Genomic DNA, 20,987 nt, shown 5'->3' with positions numbered 1-20,987 from the left:
AGACTCTGAAATAGAGCAACGCAAAACTGGGTCAGTGTGCTGTTCCATGAGCTACACCTGCACAGGCAACCACAGGTGGGGAGCACAGTTCAAGAGCCAGCTCTTACAGACACTAACCCAACACCTGGCCCCTGCTGCAAAGGGTCTGTGGCATGGCTGGGAGTCTCCCAGCATCCAAGAGGGCAGCGAGGATGAGTGAGGATGCTGGAACCTCCTTCAAGCACAGGCAAGTGAGCAGCTGAAGGACTTGCCTTTCCTCCAAGCCTGCTGCTTTCCCTTTCTCCAACAGAGAAATTGTATTTGTGTACTGACAGGAGACAACAACAAAACATCATTCCAGTTCCTGGGACCATCCACAAAACCTGAACTACAATTTAGCTGCTTCCTTTATGCCTCACATTCCTCCTAAAACCCACAGTTGCTCACTGAGACAGCAATGGCTTCAAGCTAGCAATTTATTAAAACTCCTGCCATGCTGACAAAGTATGGGGAAGCAGCAGGATGGATGACTGGCAACAGGGAACACTTACTCTAAAGACAAAGATAAGAACTCCCATCCAGACACTGCTTCTTCATCCAACCTCCATCCAGTACAATGCAGCACAGGCTGTAATTAAGTTCACTGTCACAGCACATAATTAAATCCCACACTGAGGAATAACCCAGCACCCTTATTTTGGACATAGCAATGCTCTGTGCCAAACGTGTAATTTCCTGTATCCTATTCCTGGAAGAAGCATCACACTTCCTTCCTTCTGCCACGGCACAAGGTTAGAGTGGAGCAAGCACCTGCCTGGCAGTGGGTCCCTCAGCCCGGGTGTGAGTGTGGCAGGACACACCGTGAGGCTCCTGGTGACAGACTCACCCTGACAGCAGAGCGAGCCAGATCTCACAGGGACACATCTCAGCATCTCCACTGGCTGCTGCCTGTCAGCACCATCAGCACGCTCGCCTTGAGCCTCTGCTGCATCGGGAACGTGACCCATGCCAGAGCTCCAGGGAAATCTGCCCAGCTGCATTTTCTCCTCCTGCTTTCCCCACAGAGGGTTTGGGCTGGAAGGGCTCCCAGCCGGACACGAGAGGAGGCGAGCTGGAGCTGCTGGCCGGAGGCGAGGACACTTGGGTGGAGAGGACAAACCACACTGCCTGCTCAGCGATGGTGACCCACCGATCCAGGCCCGGGGATGGTGACCCAACCCCACCTGTGCCAGGACCAGGGATGGTGACCGCACCAAGCCAGGCCCAGGGATGGTGACCTCACTCCTCCTGTGCCAGGCTCAGGGATGGTGACCCCACCCGTGCCAGGCTCAGGGATGGTGACCCCACCGAGCCAGGCTCAGCCAGGAAAGCCGAGGGGCTGCAGCTCAGCACCCCAGCTCAGCACCCCCCTCTTTCCAGGCAGATTAGCACTTGCTGAGCAGTTGCTCCCTAGTTCTGCTCATCCTGTACCACGAGCCCTGCCCGCCTTCCCCGGGCTTGTTTGTATTTACATAATGAAGGCAGGAAACACAAAACCTCCGGGCTCCTTACATCCCGCAGCGTGTCACAGGCCATTAATAAACTCTAGATGGGAAGAATGCAAAGTGACATTTCTGGAAATAATGTTACTCTAATTTACCATCAGAGAGCAATCTCCAGCACACCCAGCAGCTGAACCACGACTGTGGAGCTTTAACCCTTCTGGAGCTGGGTTATCTGCCAGTGGCTCCCCTGGAGGAGGGCTTGGAGCACTTTACCCACCACACTCAAAGCCAGTGAAAGATCCCTCCTCTCAGCAGCTTTGAATGCTGCAAGGCTGGAGCTCCAAAATCCATTTACCAGCATGCTCCTACTTCCACAGAGGTGCCCCAGGTTCCCACTGAGCACTGCTGTGAAGTGGAAGTACAGCCGCAGAAGCCTTCAGACAGGCCATAGGTTGAGAAAAATAAATAACCTGAATATGCCCAAAAGTGGCAGCCTCCCTGTCCACGTGAAAGGCAAATGCTGACACAAAATAAGTCTTTTCTCTGATTTAGCTGAACATTATTTCCAGGGACAGGTAAGTCCAAGGAACAAACAGTGAAATCACAGATGCCCACAGCTGCAAAGGTTCCTCTGGATGCAAAGCAGGTGCTGGCTCTGGCAGGCTGCAGAGTCACACCAGCTCTCCTGGCAGGAGATGGAGCAGGGAGAAACAAGGAGCAAACATTTCTATTGAATTTAACTGCTGAGCCTTAGAAGTTAAAATTTAAGTTCAAAAATGAGGGGAGATGGAAGAACACCAAACACAAAGAAATAATTCTGCTGAATGGATGAAATACTTCACCATCCCCTAGCTGAGGATTGACATACAACAGGAGAAGACTCAAAACACTCAATATATGTCCTTGTTTGCAAGCTGGCTGAATTTGTCCCGTGTTTGCAAATGAGACACAGCATCCACAGATATGGGTAGGGAAAGCAGAAACACAGTTTAAATATAAATCTCAAAAACCAGTTCAGAAAAAATGCAAATGGGAGGAACATTTTGAGACAAAACTGGATTAACCAACATCTACCAAGTATCCCCATTTCTGGAGGGCAGGAGAACAGGAAAAGGGATGATATCCCATACCAAATCAGCCAACACAAACCCGACCTTGCAGTTTCATTTCTAGGTCAGATCTATAAACTAGAGGAAACTGGCCATAAAAATATCACATTAAATTTATTCTCTAATCAGGCTGAAATTTCAAGATAAGCCCTGATTGTGAGCCTTCTCCTGTTGGAGAGGAGGTGCCCTGTGGCTCACCCTGCTCCCTCACTACAGTCCCCAGCTGCCCCTGAGGAAAACAAGGCTACAGAGCCCCCACTCTGCTGGGACTCTGTGCTCTTACCACACTCCTCACCTTCAACCCACCTGGCTGTGTGATTCTCAGAAGTCTCTGATGCTCCTTTTTAATTTGGTTATCATTAATAATTCTGTATCATCAGCAGATTTTGTCATCTTACTATTCAGGCTTTTTCCAAATAATTTATTAGGAAGTGCACTGGAACCCTCCTTCCCTTTTTTCCTGCTTTTTAACTAATCATTAATCCAGAAAACAACCCCTCTCTACTTTTCAACAGCTCTTCAAGAATTTCAGCTAAGGCCCTTTTCCAGTGAAGGCCCTACAACTAGCTAATGACATGATCTCTGGCTCCTGGAAATACCTGCACCGAATTTCTGAGGCATGACTCCTGCCTTCAGGAAGCACAGTGACTCCTTTCTTGTACCTGCCCACAGCTGTCATCCTGCTCCTGAGCAAGGTTCCACCCAACAAGCCTGTTCTGACCTGTGCTCTGAAGCCCTCCAAAGAGTCTTGAAAAAAAGTCAGCCTGTTTCCACCTCTCATTTCTCTGGCACTGACACTTTGAGCACCAGGTCACACCTCACACTCTAGACTTGACAGGTCTAGATCTCAGTTTCTTTAAAACTCTAGGATAAATACTACCTGGAGAGGCTTTTAGTGATAGTCCCTTGCAAGATTTGCTCTGCAATGTTTATGACAGCTCTGTTTTTGACTAAAATGAAGCACGGCCGTGCAGGTTACCTTTTTGAAGAGCCTGATGACATCCTCGCTGATCTGCGACAGCCGGACAATGACATTGTTCATGAAGATGTCATTCAGGGTGGCGTGGTCTCGGCTCTCCCGACGGGTCTGCGTCAGAACCAGGTACCAGCAGTTCACAGGGGACAGGAGGTGCTGATCTTTCCTAGAGAATTGTGGAAAAGAAAAATTAAAAAGGTCAGGTGAACACCTCAAAAAGGCACACATTTCCAAATGAACGCTGTCAGGGCATTTCTCCCCCTGAGCCCACAGTCACTGGGATTCAGGGCGTGATCTCTTCTTCCACCTGTACCAGCACTGCTGTCCAGGGGCACACAAGCACCTGTACCACACCAGGCCCCAGCCAGCCCCTTCCCAAACTGGGTGCTCTGGAAGAAGGCACAGAAGATACCTCTCTGGAAAGGGAGAGAGTTTTGCTCATTCTTTCCACTTGCAGCACGAATACGGCTGTCACTCTGCTGCAGAAGGGCCCTTCTCCACCCAAGACACTGTGCTGGTTTTAGTGCACTAAGAAGTGCTCCTGAAAGGGTTCTGCATCCAACATTACCTAAGAGAGTCTGTGCACAACATGAACACACTCAGGTATGCTGCAGAGGACAGTGTGGAGATGCAGACCCCCCTGCATGCACACACAGACAGAAGAACTGCCTGCAGACACCGGGATGAGCCCGTGGCTGGGCACAGCTGCACACAGCTACACAGGACAAAGGAGCACGGAAGGCACCATGACTCTTGAGAGTGTCACAGCCTCATCAGAATAATGACACACATGAGCAGCTGGGGAAGTGGTGCAGATGAGCCTGGTAAGGGCAGGTACAGAGCAGTCTGGAGGATAAAAATGAATTAAGGGAGTCTCTGGACATGGAATGGATAGTGAGGACTCAGCAAGAGACAAGTGAAATCAAGCTGACCTGATTAACACCACCAACACCAGCACTTGTGCCCAGGTCCTTTAGAACAGTGGAGAACCACTCGTCACCTGTGGACACTGCACAGCAGCAGCTTCTAGAATTTTAAGCAGTGCAAAGTCCTAATACTGCTCTGAGCTAATGGGTGAGGCCAGACATCCCCAGAACCTCTGTGGGCTCCATCTCTGAACCAGAGCTCCTTACTGGCCAATTCCTTCAATTCCTTGGTGCACAGTACAGCACCCAGCACCACACAACCAACCCCAACAGCCAGAGGCCAAAAGGACTGAGAGGATCTGAATAGCAACTCATCATCAGCAGAGCTTGGCATAAGACAGCAGTAAAGCCTCACACCAGAGAGACCGAGTAAACAGATTAAATGGGATTTAGTAATATGGAATAAATAGGATTTAGTAATTTAACAGCAAAAATCACTGGTTTTGCAGCTGAAACAGGAAAAAAAATCACCAGGGGTTAGAGGAAGAAACAGACTGTGAAGAGCCTGGGGCTGGCAAGGAGAAGGGCAGCAAGAAGGCAAAGCCCAGGCTCTCTGTGAAAGGCACTCAACAGCAGCTGCAGTTTTGGCCACTGAACAGAAGGATGTGAGTTTTATCTGGAAGGCACAATTCCAGCTGAGAGACTTTCAGAGACCGCTGGCAGAAGAGACAGGCAAAAATACTGTGGCCCAGGGAGGCAAAGGTGCCGAGCTCGGGCTCAGGTGCTGCAAGGAGAGCAGCCAGGACCAGCACCTGGCTCCATGCTGCTGGTGCTGCCACATGGTCCCTGGGCATGGATTGTGCTGGGCACAGGACACACATCCTGCCAGGCACAGCTCCTGCTGAGCATGAGGCACACATCCTGCTGGGCACAATCCCTGCCAGGGCCGGGGCACACATCCTGCTGGGCACAGGGCACACATCCTGCTGGGCACAGCCCCTTCCAGGGCCAGGGCACACATCCTGCCAGGCACAGGGCACAGCCCCTGCACCACTCATGCTGCCCATGGCCCCGCCACCGCCAGGAGAGCCGGCTGTGGCCGGGGACACAACAACCCACAGCAGCTGCCCACCCCAGCACGAGCACCAGGCGTGGCCCTGCAGAGCCCAGCCAGACTCCTCTGGCCTGGCACACTCGGGGAGCAGGGACCAGCCCCCGCTCCAATGGCCAGTGGCCTCCATGGGGCCTTGTGCCAGCAGGATGGCACAAGCCAGCACTCTCACCACACAGCAGTCACCTCCTAAATTAAATTCTGAGTCAAGGTTGTTTTGCTTCTATTTCTTCCAGTTGTTTTTGGGTTTAGAGCTCACAAGTGTGGTTAAACTGAAAAGAAGATGCTTTTGAAAACACATATTTACATATTCATGGATTTCACAATTGCATCACTGGTTTGATTCTCACACAATCCCAGGACTCAGTTCACATTTCCTACTTCAAATCTTTGTTTCACAATATTTCCACTAAGGATCTGCCTCCCTCCAACACCATACAGCTAAGCACAGAAAAAGCACATATTTTATTGCAAGTAAAGTGCAGTAAACTCCATTTCCAGAAACTGTTTCCAACTCTGAGCCTGCCAGTGAGCCTGCAGGAAGTACACAGCACCTCGACAGCTGATGACTGGGCTACACACAAAAACCAGGGCTATAGATCAGGCCCACCACTATTTGCACAATGCAATCAGTAGCTGAATTCAAGACCCTTCAAACAACCAAGGGGTTTGACTCCTTCCTAGTCCCCAATTCCTGTTTTTATTGTATTGCTCAAGAAGTGCTCAGTAAATGTAACTCACTCAGCACAGGTCAGTGATGCTGTGGTGGAAGTCCTGGAAAGACACAGGTCCAGTTCCTCGTGTGCCCCGCACAGGGATGAGACAGACGAGCTCACCGCTGACCTGATGGACTCTACTCTGCTTTAGGACCAGCCTCCAGTGCTCACAGCAGCCTCTGCCCATCCTTTTGCACCACTCTGCCCCTGGGAACACCCACTTACTTGAACTGGTGCTCTCTGGAGCTGCGGATCTTGGAGGAGAAGCGCTCAGCCAGCTTCTCCAGGCTGCGCGAGTACTCCAGCTCGATCTCGGCCTTCCTGCGGAAGAACTCCTGCAGGTCCTGCAGCAGCTGCAGGCGCGACTCCGACTGCTGCTCCAGGCATTTGAACTGCTCCACCAGCTGCGTTCGGATTTCTGCAGACACACAGGACAGCAGGAAGAACAGAGGACATCAGCTACAGACACTGCCCAGGAAGGTTCTCCTCCCTCGCCCCAGAGCAAACAGCACAGCTCTGCTGGAGCTCCCTCCAAGCCCTGGGGTGAATTCAGGGCTCAGTAAGGCCAAAGGATCTGCTTCCTGACAGACAGCAGAACAGAGCCACCTACCAGCCTCCCATTAAACCTTATTCTGTGTCAAAACAAATGGTCTTGCAACACTGAGACCAACCTCAGAGTTTTCAACTGCCTTTTGAAACCATACTTCTATCTATCTGGTACTACATGAACTCACACAGTGTTCTCATATAAACTAACATTTTATTTATTGATAAATGTCCGTGTGAATACCTTCAAGATGGCCAGCACTGACCTTAAGGAAGATGGCACTGCCATGCACCCTTCTCTCAGCCCATCCCCCTGCACTGCCAGGTTTAACAACAAATCCAACCCAGTTTTGGCTCAAAGGCTTAAAAAGCCTTTCACACCCTCCAAAATCCCAGCTCAAAACCACGAAAGGTTTCACCTGCTCCATGTTTATTTTCTTTCCCTGAGGACGTTCAGACAGCAGGACAGACACACTGCAGCCCCCTGTGACCCTCCCGAAGGTGGGCTCAGCAGTGCCTGGAGGTGCATGTGGAGCGTGGGGATGGGCTCACTGTGTGTCCTGCAGTGTCCTGCAGGGAACAGGCGCTGCAGGAACAGCAGAGAGAGCTGCTCTCCAGTGCTGGCCCTGCCCTGGCACTGCCAGAACCACCACCTGGGCTGCAAATGCCCCACACAGGGGATTCTGATCGACAGGCAGGCAGTGGGGAAGGCAGCGCTGCTCACCGGCACAGCCAGACCCCTTGCCTGTCTGCAGGAGAAGCAGCACAGACCTGTGGCCCAGGATGTGGTGGAAATACACCTCCCCAACTCTTGCCAGCCCCAGGCAGGGCTTCTGCAGCTCGGTGAAGTGCACCTGGGCTGTGCAGGGACTGCTCGCTCTTCCTGGAGCTGCAGCTGAGCTCTGCCCAGAGGGACAGAGCCCGGCAGGAGTGCAGAACTGAGGGGAGAGGGAAAATGAGACGAGACCATAGGAAAATGCATTCAAATGAGAACAATTGGGCTGCGGGGGCAGCTGCAGGCTCAGAGGAGCTGGAATGGCAGGGGTCGGCTGATGGAGCAGGTCCATGTGCTGCTCCCTGCTCCCAGAGCCCTCGGGCAGGGGACAGCAGCCCCCAGCTGCCCACCATCACACTGCCCTGGCATGGGGCAGGTGGGCACGGCTGAGGTGAGGCAGCTCCTGCATCTGCTCACCTCGAGACCCGTCACTTTCCTCCCCTCATGCCAGTGCCCACACCAGCCACAGCACTTGTGCCCAATTTAGTTCACCTACAGAAATGGCCTCTTTGATGCTCCTAATAGCTGTATAAGCAATCTATAACACACAAGATGTCCTTGGCCTTTCCCTAAGGTTTGTAAGTAGGTCTGTTTTTCTCACTTTGCTCAGCTGACACTGGTGAGAAGCCAAGGCCTCTGGCAGAGGAGGATGGTGAGGCAGAGCAGGGGTGCTCAGCACAGCTGCTGCCTCTGCCCAGACTGGGGTACAGGGGTTTCTCTGGGACTCTGGGCATCTGCTGCACACAGACATACAGACATCACTCACAACAAGCTGCAGAAACCCCAAAATGAAGGAGTCCCACTCCAATGAGAATGCTAGAGATACCTTTAAAAGTTAAATTCTCTGCTAAAAGAATGCAGGAAAGGATGCTAAATTACAAACACAATTTCACAACAACTGGTATCAGTACCTCAGTCTTTATTCTCTCTGTTCCCAGTTTGCTAGAGCACAGCTTTCTCTGTCCCTGGCACACTTTGACCTTTATCAACAGAATTTCTTTGTTTTTCCCATGCCTGTAACATGTTGATTTGACACTTCTACGTTTCCTTGCAGGAGTTCAGCCAGGGCAGTGCCAGCCCAGCACTAGAGGCAAAGGACAGGCTCTGTGGGCACAGGGAGCTGCCAGCCATGACCCTAAAGCCACACAGTGACAAGCCATCACACCAACAGTGGGGACGGGCACTGACCCAGGGACTGCTGCTGCATGCTAAATGGGAAGGGTTTGTGTAGAAAACAGAATGCAAAGCTGCTGGCATCACCAGTGCAAAGACAGACGGGGCAGCAGAGAGAAGGACATGGCTCAGTACTCCAAGGGTCCCTGGGAGTCAGCACTCCCAGGACAGCTCTGACAGCTCCTGCACTGCTTGCAGCCATGCTACATCCATCCTGTCCGCTGTGGGGGGATTCACAGGCCTGGAATTCCAACCTTCAACCAACTGCCAATTATGCTTTCCATGGTAGATAATCTTCTCTTCATCACCGAACTCCAAAACTTTTCCTTTGGCTCCTCACCTGGCATGAGCCACCACGGGAGCCACCCCCAGCCGAAGGACAGCAGGATGGATATCCTGCAGAGTTCATGGACAGGCAACACGTGGGAAGTTCGGGATGGGTTATTAAATAAACCCAACTCTACACGGGCCAACACTGGTGCCAAACAGGCAGCGGAAAATCCTGGGCAGTTCAGACTTGCAGAGGCTAGAGCCTGCAGTGAACAGGAGAGGCCATGGGAGCCAGGAGTGCTCAGCCAGCACAGCCTGCCCAGCAGCTGCAGAGCAGAGCACCCTGCTCCTCCTCCTGCAGGAGGTGTGGGTTTTGGCACAGTACCACCAGGCCAGAGCCCGCTCCGGCTGCTCAGACAGGGACAGACAAAAGCAGAGGTTTCTCCAGCAACGCTGGGACAGAGCTGCGGAGCCCTCGTGCCGCGGGGAGCAGACAAAGCCCTGCTGCCAAGTGCCAGCACACAGCCCCACCACAGCCACCCAGCCCGGCTGGGCCGGGGCTGCTGAACTACCTGAACTGTCCACCCGGACAACAGCGCTGCCAGGGATCCTCCAGCCGGGCAGCCTGGCACACCGCTCCTCTAGCATATGCTTCACCCCACTGATTTGTGACAAGTGAGAAAATATGCTTGGCAACAAAAGCCATTATTTTCTCACAACTGGGATGAGACCCAATAGTCCATTGCAAATATAGCACAGCAAGCTGGACTCAGGGAGGATCCAATTCTTACGCAAATACAGAATACACTAACAAGGCCATTTGACTCTCAATTGTTTTTATGCCCGCTTCAGCCCTCTTCACAACAGAAATACCTCGGATGTATTTTCCAGAGCTCTGTCATCCCACATTTGACCAGCACGCACCGTTTCCCCAGGGACTGCTCTCACACACACAGAGCTAATGCAGCTGGAGCCCAGATCCATCACGGAACACCAGGCAGCTGTTCCGGCTGGAGAAGCCCAGCTGCGGGCAGGTGATGCCAGCACAGCCCCAGGAGCGGCCGGGCTCTGTGAGGTGCCAGGAGCCAGGCTCGCTCCCAGGCAGGGCATGCGGGCAGGGCAGCTCTGGGAGCCCACGCGTGTCCGTGGGACGCTCCCGCTGCCGGCGCCTCTGGCACTGCTTTCCTGACACAGGGCTGGATGCAAGGGAGGGGCTGCCAGAGGACATCCACCTTCCTGCGAGGGCTGCAGCCAGGAGAGGCTTTCTCGGGTCCCAGCAGTGACAGCACTAAGCCTGAACAGCCAAGGAGCTGCAGGCCCACAGCCCGGAGCATCCGCAGACAGAAACGCCAGGGGTGCCTCCATCACTGTGCCCCTGGAGCTGCCAGAGGGACCCGCAGTGAAAGCAAACAGCCAGAGCTGCCCAAGCCTCCCCAGAGGGAACCTGCAGTGAAAGCAAACCGCCAGAGCTGCCCAAGCCTCCCCAGAGGGAACCTGCAGTGAAAGCAAACACCCAAAGCTGCCCAAGCCTCCCCAGAGGGGACCTGCAGTGAAAGCAAACACCCAAAGCTGCCCAAGCCTCCCCAGAGGGGACCTGCAGTGAAAGCAAACACCCAAAGCTGCCCAAGCCTCCCCTCTCCTTCCTTCCCTTCGATTCCTAACACCACTGCCTAGACAAAGACAAGAGATACAGATCCTGGTAAAACAAAGCACAGGACAAGTCTTTTATCTGAAATGAGTGTTCCTGGTTTAAACACAAAAAAAAAAAAAAAAAAAAGAGAGAGAAAGGAAAACACTTCTCTCCAGTATGAAAACAACTCCTGTGGCACTGGGACTTTTCAGATTTTTGCCCCAGTTTTCCCTTGTACTCACATCAAGCCCCCACACTGCAACTTGCTGGGCTGTGAGGCAACAACTGCAATCACTCAGAAGGTAAGTGAAAGTGTAAGATAACGTATCTTGAACCCAGTGACTTCTCTCCTGGGAAACCCCTGCCCTGGAGCAGCCCCTCACTTAATGCAAAGGGCAAAGGAAGATGACAGCAGCCCCTCAATGTCCAAGAACAAATATCATGCTGATATCAGCCTTGAAATGATTAGTAATAAGCTAAGCAAGCACAAGAACAAGGTGGCAAAGCTCTGCCACGGACAGGCACAGCAGCAGCAGATCCCACATGCTGTTCCTCACACGGTCCCCTTCCCTCTCCTATCCTTGCACACGATGGTGGCCACTCCTGCTGCCAAGGCGGTGGCATTTTTCAAATACTTTAATACTCTAAATCCACAGGAACTACTGACAGCAGCTTTCCCTCAAAAACTGTCTCTGAATGCAGACCTGAAAGCAGCCAGCCTGGCTCGTGAGGAGGCAGCAGGGAACAAGTGTTTTGGGTGAAGCAGGGCACCCAGCTCCCTTCCCAAGCAGCACTGCCTGCACAACAGCCCCTGCTCCTGGGACACAAGGATCCAAAAACCAACCAAAGGAATCCAAACAGTGGTTACTGTTACCTCCAGCTGAGCCTCAGCCAAACTTCCCAAGATAAAGAGTGAGAACAGATATAATGGTGCGTTGCAATTATGTCCAATTTAAGAACAGGAACTGCACTTCAGACCACACATCATGTGTGCCAGATGGGGAGAGCTGGCCAGAGGGCACCCAGATCAGGCACCAATGCCAACCCCACTTTCCTGGCTCTGGGAACAGCTGGGCAGCTGCTCTCCAAGTTCTCTCTCATCTCCTGGACAATGTTGCCCAGGGATGCCATTGTCCTTCCTCTCTGACACTAAGGAGAAAGCAAACCTGCTTGCAGAAGAAATCCTCACTTGGCAAGGGAGCTGGTTTGTTCACTCTGCACCAGTCACAGAAATGAGCCAGACTGACCCACACACAAGTAGTTCTTGTGCCTGCCTCTCTCTGTGAAGAGGCACAAGCAGAGCTGGAGCCTGGCAGCAGGTATTGACCCACGTCCCTGTCAGACGCTGGAAATGGGGCTGATCCTCACTTCGGAGTTGTGGTTTACCACAGGCGTCACCGCTGGGACCACACAAGCTTTGGGGGCTAAATTTAGGCATCAGAAGTGCATCTTTTCATGTTTTCTCCTGCCTGGCACAGAGCACAGCCAGCAGCACTGCGGGCCCCGCTGGCAGTGCCCCACCTGGACCTCCCCATGGCCCCTGCCAGAGGTGCCAGGCACAGGACCACGGTGGGCACAGGCTGGCACCACTCCACACCACATCCTCCAGCACCGACAGCTCCAGAGCCTCTCCAGCCCTCTGCTGCACTCAATCCTTGCCTGCTGCACTCGGGTCAGCAGGAGCCCTGTGCCCAGCCTGGCCTGGCCGGGCCATGGCACAGGGACCCTGCACAGGGACCCCGACCCAGCCCCAGCCCGAGGGCTGGCGTGGGCAACGCCGCTGGCCTGGCCTGCAGCATCTCCTGCTCCTTTTCCCTCAGCCCCAGCACCTCCACGTTTCCTTGGGAACAGAGACTTGTCCACTTGTAATTCACGGCCTGAACTGGTCACATCTGCTGCCACTTTTGTCTGACTGCGAGCAGCACCCAGGGAGTAAATCTCATTTACTGTCCCCACATCCGGTTGCCTGGCTATGTGGCCCTGCACTGATCGTGCTGATCAATGGGAAGGAGAATTTACAGGACTGAAGGTGGAGTGAGAGCCCAGAAATGCTCATTAAAAAAGACTCGGAGGATGTTTGGGTTAGTTTTGTTGTCTGGGGCTTGAATTTCGGTTTGTTTGTTTGCTTTGGGGTTTTTGGTGTTACATTAAAGAAGCCATTCCAAGATTCCTGGCACTCCCCTGCTTGCTGCCTGTGTCTTTTGGGGAAGCCCTCGTGCCCCACAGCCAGCATTTCTGCCCACGGGAGCTCTGTCCCCTTCCCAAGGAACCGGAGTGGGAAGGTGGAGCAGCTGCCCTTGCTGGGTTTGTGCCTCCTCTGGTTTTGCCTGTTAGGAATACAAGGGATGCAAAAAAGCATTAGAAAGAAAGAACCAAACAGATCCCTTGTATTTGCTCACGATTTAAGACGAGCAAAGGAAGCTCCACAAAAGCAGATGGTGTCTTTTTGCCCAGAGAAAACAGCCCTTCGGACTGCCCCCTGCGCAGCGGCCGCAGCTCCAGACCCCGCTGGGGTCCGCACGGGAGGCTCCGGATCGCCGGCGAGAGCCGAGAGCCTGACGTGGTGTAACCGAGCTTGCGGCTATTCAGATGCAAAGGAGAATGCATTCAAACTGGAAAAGAAAGAGCTGAACAAGAATGCGAATCCTGCCCTGAGCCACTGAGACGGAATAAAGGAGAAGATCATTAAACGGTTCACTTCAGCACCTCACATTCCTTAATCCAGGCATGGAAAGATTTCACAGATCATTAAGAGAGCGAGCTTTGCAGACAGTTCCTAGAGCCAGCCCCTTGTATCTGTGCAAGCTCCCCAACTTCTGTACAGCCCTAACAGGATCAAATATTATACACTCAAGTCAGATCAGATTACCCAGCAGTGCCTTCTGGCCTGAAAAATCTGTGTATTCATGGACCCACTGAACCAATTCTTTTCCAGAGTAATACTTCATATGCATTAAAAATATAGGATAATTCCTCTTAAGAACTTTTCATCTCACATCTCAAAGCATCCTATAATCCTCAACATCTTCAAGAAAGAGGGATGGATTACAACCCAATTTTACAGATAGGATAAAACAAGTCTTTCCTTGGGCATCGCTGCCATTGCTGTTTCCCACTGTGCTTTTCTGCAGTGGAGATGGGCCTGAACTTCCTTTCAAAGCCAAACTGCTCCCAGTCTGAATGGACACAGAAAACTACAAGAAAAACAAATTCCAAAGCAGTGGACTCAAACTGAGGAACCTGTAGGAATCGGCAAGTCCAACAGTAGCACTTGCCCAATTTTTTTTATTTGTTTGATTTAATGTTCCTAAGAATATCCCAGGCAACCGGCTCCCCGAGGCCTGCACCTGGCACGGCCAGCTTCACGCTGTGCCCCTGACCAAAACCCCCTGAGCATTCCTGGAGCCTGACCATGCTTCCCTTGGAGCATGTCCTCATCACCCAGAAATGCTGTTCTTCCTCTTGGCTAACTATCTCCACCGTGCTTTTTCAATTTCAGCACGAAGGACCCGGCCAAAGGCAAGTGCAGATGCTCTGCTCACTGCCTTCACCAGCCCTGACCAGGAAAGCCTCAGCGGCTGCCAGGAAACCCACAGGGCTGCTTCCTTCAGAGCCTCTGCCTCAGAGAGCAGCAAAATGTCAGGCCAAGGCTGACACTGCTCCTCACTCCTTTCCAGAGAAAGCACAGTATTTGAATAGCAGGGGAAAGCTGTGCCGTGACCAGTGGAAGTACATCATCCGTCACCAGATGCAGCCAGCCTGGACCTTGCAGACAGGAAGCATAAACATAGGGAATTTCACCTTCCCAAGGACCCGCACAGCCCTCCCCAAGGGCTGCAGATGCAGCCCCAGGCAGCACCAGCAGTCTTGGGGTGTTTCAGGGTGCAGAAAGACCTGCAGAACCTCACTACTGCAGTGCAGAGGGACCACATGGATATTCAGAAGGTAACAGACATGCAATGGAGAATCCAGCAGCTGTGGGGAGACTGTCTCCAAAGGGCTTTCCATTCCAGACAGGATCCAGCCCGATACGTCACAACCTCCTCATGAATTCTTCATTTACTATAGACCTGGAGCAAGTTCCAGACTGCAGACAGCTTAGCTTGAGGCTAATAATATGTTCTACATTGGGATCACTGGGTTGTGCAGCTGCCACCCACAAAGCAGAGATTATCGCCCTCGCTTGCTTCATTTCTTCAGTACAAAGTGATTGTGCTCCTGCCTTCTAAAGAAGGGTAAATCAGCATAAAGCATATTGTCTGCTCTCACCATCTTTCCCAGCATCCCATTTATTAGTGGGTGCAGAACCAGATGGTTATAGATAAACAACACCAAAGAAAATACAGAAATAGCCTGGGGTAGTACAGGAGTGTTAAATTCCCACCCAAAAATAAGAAAGGGCATTAAAGGTACTTGGGCAGCTCCAGGGGAAGTGAGCCAGCAGACAAATGCAATCCATATGCACCAGCGTGCACAGCTTTTCCTGAAGCACTATCAGGACAGAAAGGGCTCCTGCAGCTACAGCTCTGGCTAAAATCAGCTGTCACTGCAGGTGTCCATCACTTCCAGAAAATAATCCCTCAAATATTTCACTTGAATTCCTTGGTATGCAGAGCTGCTGCAGGACTCTCCTGCCACACTTGCCTTGTGTCACACACATACGGAAGAGAAGCTACAGATGTAAACATTCCAGCATTCCTTCTGTCAAAGTACTGTTTTCTTTTAAAAATCCCCTTTCTCTTCTGCTCCCACTGTGATGTGCAGAGTTCTCCAGTTCACTGAATTCCCATCCCTTCACACAAGGCAAAGGAACAGGGCTTGCAGCTTGGCTGAGACACCAGCCAGGTTAACAGCAGTCACTTAAATGGAGTCGCGCGTGGGCCTGGCAGGGGGAGCAAATGAAGTTATTAGTTATTTATGTCAACTGGGATGGAGGGGCAGCCCTAACCCTTGTTCAGATCTCCCCACCGGGGTCAGCTGGCACGTGCCATGGCCTGACCCACCTCAGCTGCCCACGGGTTCTGGGCGAGGAGGCTCCGTGGGATGCACTGGAACAGCCCGTGCCCCTGGAGGGGTTTGGTAGCCACGCGTGAGCCCTGGGCTATGGACACATCTGCCTCTCGTGTACAGCACTGCTGCCGCATCTCCCTGCGTGCCCCCAAGACTGCAGCTTGCAGCGACAGCACAGCAGAACTCCTGCACTGCCCTCCTGCAGCAGCTCTGCTCTGCTGCTGGCTGCTCAGCCAGAGGCCACACTGATGGACCAGCCCTTGGGCTGCCATGGGGACAGCACTGGCCAAGCCCAGCAAGGGCCCAGTCCTTGCATGCCACAGAGCTGCTGTCTGCCTCTTTCCTAGCTCCTTCCTGAGCAGATTGCTAATTGCTCCTGATTTTTGCTCTTCTAAAATAAGCTCAGACCGCAATCTGCATAAATGCTGCAGAAAGAGTAATGAACTGCCCGCCCACCTGAAATTCAGACTTGAGCAGAACACACGGGAGACAGAAGGATGGAATGAGCCACCAGCACCCCTCACCATGCCACTGCCACCCCATCTGAGGGCAGGGAGAGCAGGGGGCACATGGGGACTGTTCCAAATAAAGCTATGAATTTCTACCTAAACTAAGGACTGAACACAAAGACTAAATGGAAGCACAAGAAGCACTGCATCGTTCTGGCAAGTGGGGACAGCAGAGGGGAGCATGTCAGTGGGCACAGCCCTGCAGGAGTGGGAGAGTAGAGAGGAATCAAAAATTAAACCTGTCAGCCCCTGGTTTCTACCGTTCATTTAAAAAATACACAGCTGCAGATGTAAAAGGTGCAAAAGAAAGCAATTACATACACAAACCTCCCCACAAATAAACATCTCATGACTTTATCACCAGATAATCTTCAATTGCAAAAGCACATCAGAACATGATTTTTCCCTTAATCTTTCTGAAATGTCAGCTGTTACCATGCCACTCCCATGCACACCACTGACCTGCAGCATGCAGGTACTGCTCCCCTGCTTCTGTATCTCCCAAAAACACCACACAGAGACAGTTAGTACAGACTTTGTTTCATAACTGTTAAATTAAAGGTTTCTTTACTGTGAACTCTCCCTCCAGAGTGCTTGGAATGCAGATGCAGCAGCAGTGCCTGCTCCAGTGCAGGTGAAGTGTCCGTACACCTGCACAAGCTCCCCCTGCCACGGAAGCACAGCTCTGAGTCACCACTTCTGGCTTTTTCTTCATCTAAGGGAGAACCTACGAAAACCAACCATTTAACTCTAGACTAAGCATCTGGAAAGCACCTTGTAATTACGGGTTCTGGTTCTCTTCTCTCTGACAGCTTCTCAAAACACATGTGGATCCTGGTACATCCCAGAGCCTCTCCACTCCCTTCTTCCCTGGTGGCCCCCCAGCTGCAGCTGCTGCATCAGCTCTGGTATTTTATAGACCCTCTCTGCTGACTCACGACTTCTCCTGGCTTATTTAGGAGCTGCTTTTTACATTTGGTTTTGACAGTGTCACATTTATCACTCTCGTGTGTAATTTTGACACTTGTCCTTCCAAGACTGATACAGAAGAGACATCCTCTGCCTCTGTGCAGATGGCTGGGGATGTCCAGAATTTCCTTCCTTCCACTTTCCTTCCTTGTCCCGACTTCAGGAGTTCAGAGCAACAGAACCAGGCTAAATCTGATAGAAACACTGGGAGTTTGGCAGGAGAGCTGAGATAACAGGGCAGCCAGCTCAGGATGCCTGCTCTGAGGTGAGGACACTGAGCTCATGGGCAGCTTCCCCAGCCCTCCCCCTGGGTATCCTTCCACCTGGCCCTTAGGATGTCCATCCACACCATGCTAACGTTGCCAACGCTAACTCTTGTTGGAAAGAGATTAAAGCAAGCAATTAATTACAAAGGATTTGCTACAGGCTGGTATAAATACATGAATACACAGAGGGTATAGGCAGCAGCAGTGCCTTTCACACATCACCATCTTTTAATGCACTCTTGTTACTTATGAGTCTGTATTCCATATGGAAGTTGTTCTACCCCAGCTCTCCCAAAATGCCCTTTTGAAATGCTGCATTCTCTGAGAAGAGATCTTGAACTTTCCTTGGCCCTGGGATCAACTTAAGGGGTCAAAACCTCGGGCAATTTTAGCACATTTTCAGGACAGGGTTTGACACTGGAACAGGCTTATAAAAACACATGGAACTGATGCTCCCTGCACACTCCCTGCAGTGACTGACAGGCTCTCAACCCCCTCCAACCCAGCACCACACCTGCAGTCCCTCTGAGAACCACTCCCTTTCTCTGCTTGACCTGCATGACCAGAAAAGCTGCTTCTCCTCATTTGTCAGCCTAAGAGTGAAAAAGAAGAAAAATTACTTTCAAAAGTGTTTCTCTATCACTCCTGCATGTAACAAAGCCCTCACTTGACAGCTTGACAAAAATCTGGCAAAATGTTTTCCAGATTATTTTTAAAAATTTTCAAGCACAAAGTTGTTACACAGAAACCTCACAGTTATCAGAATATGCACTGAAATGACCTTAACAACAAGGACAAGTCAAGCTGAGCAAGAGGAGAACTTAATGGTCTTGATATTTGCTTTGTCCAAGTAGCCTGTGGGCTCAGCTACTTTAAACATCATTTCCCAAGCCTACCTAATACGTGTGCAGTATGTTACACTCTGGGAGCATTCCAAACACGTGTTCTCTCTTCTGTGCTAGCCCCCCTGCATTTTGAAGGCATCAGCCACAACCTCACCCCCTGAAATGGCAGAACAGGCACAGGAACTTGTCCAAGTGCAGCTGCCCAGCGCCAGATGCCCCCCAGACCTCTGCCCACCCCGCTCCAGGGCAGGGTTCCCTCTGTGCCCCCTCTGGTACCACCCACCCCGGGAGCAGCAGCAAAGGGGCTCCTTTCTCAGAGAGAGCTCACCAGCTCCTTCAGAGGCACCCCTAACCCCTTCTGCCTGTGAGACACCCTCACCACCTGCCCGGGTGAACCCTCTAAGAGCCCCCTGGGCTCCTCCCAAGAGTCAGCCTTTCCTTCTTTGCCCCAGGTGTAATTCTCATTCTCTCCCACACATCAAATTGCCCATTTACATGGTTCTGAGCTATGCTTAGCACCTTCTCTTCACTCAGGCAGACCTGAACTGGAGCCGAAACCTCCCCACTGTAAAATGCCTCGTCCCTCCAGCAAGAACAGCAAACCAGGCGTGTGGGCAGACAAGAGGCAGGCTGCAAAGGTGGGGATGGGTCTGTTCCCTCTCTGTGCACAGGGGCAGGAGTTGCCCTCAGCACCCTTGGGATCCAGCCCAGACCCCTGTGCACAGCAGTGTATCTCAGACACGTTTCCTCCCTGCCCCAAAACCAACTCTGCCCATCTTGGCACAAAGAAAGCCTGCCCATGTGAATGGCTCACCACCAACGTTCAACAGCACCTTATGGACTAAAATCCCCCCTGGAATTGCACCTACTGCTGCCAAGGGGTAAGCATGGCATAGTCCAAGGAATTCTTGAGGTTCCAGATAGGGAATCTCATGAGTTCAGACCCCAAAGTGAAAGAAAACATTCACAATCTTTTTCTTTTTAAGTATTCTTTGCTATTGCACATCCATGCTTATCAAATAATTTATAAATCGAATGAAGTACTGAAGCACTTCTGGTAGAAAACTGTATTTTCCTCTTCTCCTTATGCTGTAAACAGATTCTTTTAGATTGAAAATTTCAAACAAATAGAGGTGGCAGCATGCTGTCACTGTTCCTCACACGAATTCCCAATTTTATGATTACATCCTGCCATCAGTGCCAGGAATAAACAGAAGTCTCCAACCCTGCAGTAACTGTGTTCCCCCTTTACCACAAGCCTCTGGTGGAACAAGTCCCACTCTATCACCCAGATTCAGAGTGTGTTCTCATTCCCATCTGCCAGCACAAAGCTGAAGCAGTGATGAACTCAGGGGCTCACTTATTTAGCTGAAAATAATGCACGTGGAATGCGGAACAGAGCATGAATGACATGCAGCAGAATCCACAGAGCCAGCCTGAGCAGCATCCCAGTTTCATATCTCCTGACAACACATTATTCCAGACTAATAGAACAGACACCCACCCCTCCCTGCACATGAAGTGTGTAACCAACCCCCTGCAAATGTTCCTCAATGGAGGGTTTGTCTCAGTTAGGAAAATTCTGACAATGTCAGCAAAATAATCCTGGAGCTATATCTGCCACAGCTCAGTAGTGTTTGTTTTCTGTGCGAGAGCCATTCCTCCTGCGAGACACTCCCAACGAGGGATGACTTGTGCTCACTGCAAGCAGCCAAAACTGACTGGAACCACACTGGGCTGTGGAGCTGCTCCTGCCGAGCAGCACCAGCTGAACAGCACTGGTACCAATCTGCACAGGAGCAGTTTCAGGCTCATTTGAAAAACAGCAGAATTTATCTCCCTGAATTGAGAAAACAACATTTTAACCACTGAAGCAGCACAAACACCAGCCCTGTGTTGCTTGCTGCTCTCCTCCTCCAAAATGTGCGTGACCACTGCCGAGCCTATCCTCTGACCTGAACCCTGCCTTCTCCTGCCCTTCTCTCAGGATTACTCACTCCACACCTCTGTCTGCCAAGGCACTCTTACTTCATCACATCACATTTGGCTTTCAGAGCAGCATCTGCAACCCAGAGCAAAAGAACACAGTCAGTATTTTAGGCCATGAGTCCCATGTGACACTCGGATTTTCGTCTCCATTGCCTAGTTCAAAGTCAGAGAAGCCTCACCATGATGGACAGAGTAACACTTCACAGCCCTGCAGAGGTGAGCAACCCTCTAAACACGCCCAAGATCTGACTGTACTGTCAAGGCCTCCCCTGCAAAAGAAACACGCCGGCCCTGGCCATGAAGAAGACTCCAGTGCTCTTCTCTGTGTCTGAGGGCGGGCAAGAATCTGCTGTATCCTCCAAGCTTCATGTGCTCCTTGACAATAAAAGCACTTGAGAATTTAACCCTACCTGTGCAGGGACAGGCAAGGCACTTTGGAATGGTGAAATGACCTAGTACATGGCTTTGTCTGTTTTCATGCTGTCCCCCCGCAAAATGATGCTGCTCCTGTCTGAAGGGATACAGAAACAAGACAAAGAGCATGAATCAACTTGAGGTAGGGAGCACATTGTGGCCTTTAGCCACAGCCATCAAACTGGGTTCTAATGACTGCAGTCTGAAGGGAAAAGCTGACAGTGTCTTGACATGGTCATTACGTAAAATGCACCCAATTTCTTCTGTGCCATATGCCTTTGATGCATTATCATTCCCACTCTTCTTGATTGCTTTTCAAAAGCCATCTAAATTAATGTGAATTGGTAAAG

General features: G+C 51.5%; 1 protein-coding gene across 2 annotated transcripts in view; it reads right to left on the bottom strand.

The window, feature by feature from the left end:
* The window catches only part of SRGAP3 (SLIT-ROBO Rho GTPase activating protein 3), a 73,604-nt gene that overhangs the window by 35,257 nt on the left and 17,360 nt on the right, over positions 1 to 20,987 (bottom strand). For both annotated transcript variants that reach the window (XM_021542571.3, XM_021542572.3), the window contains exons 2-3: positions 6,467 to 6,659; positions 3,552 to 3,714 (exon numbers count right to left, since the gene is read on the bottom strand). In XM_021542571.3, coding sequence (XP_021398246.1) covers positions 3,552 to 3,714; positions 6,467 to 6,659 — 356 coding nt within the window. The remainder of the gene's footprint in view (positions 1 to 3,551; positions 3,715 to 6,466; positions 6,660 to 20,987) is intronic.

This window comes from Lonchura striata, chromosome 12, assembly GCF_050655825.1.
Source record: "Lonchura striata isolate lonStrDom1 chromosome 12, ASM5065582v1, whole genome shotgun sequence".
Taxonomy (NCBI): domain Eukaryota; kingdom Metazoa; phylum Chordata; class Aves; order Passeriformes; family Estrildidae; genus Lonchura; species Lonchura striata.
The sequence above is the reverse complement of the archived record's forward strand: the minus strand, read 5'-3'. Positions and strand labels throughout refer to the sequence as shown.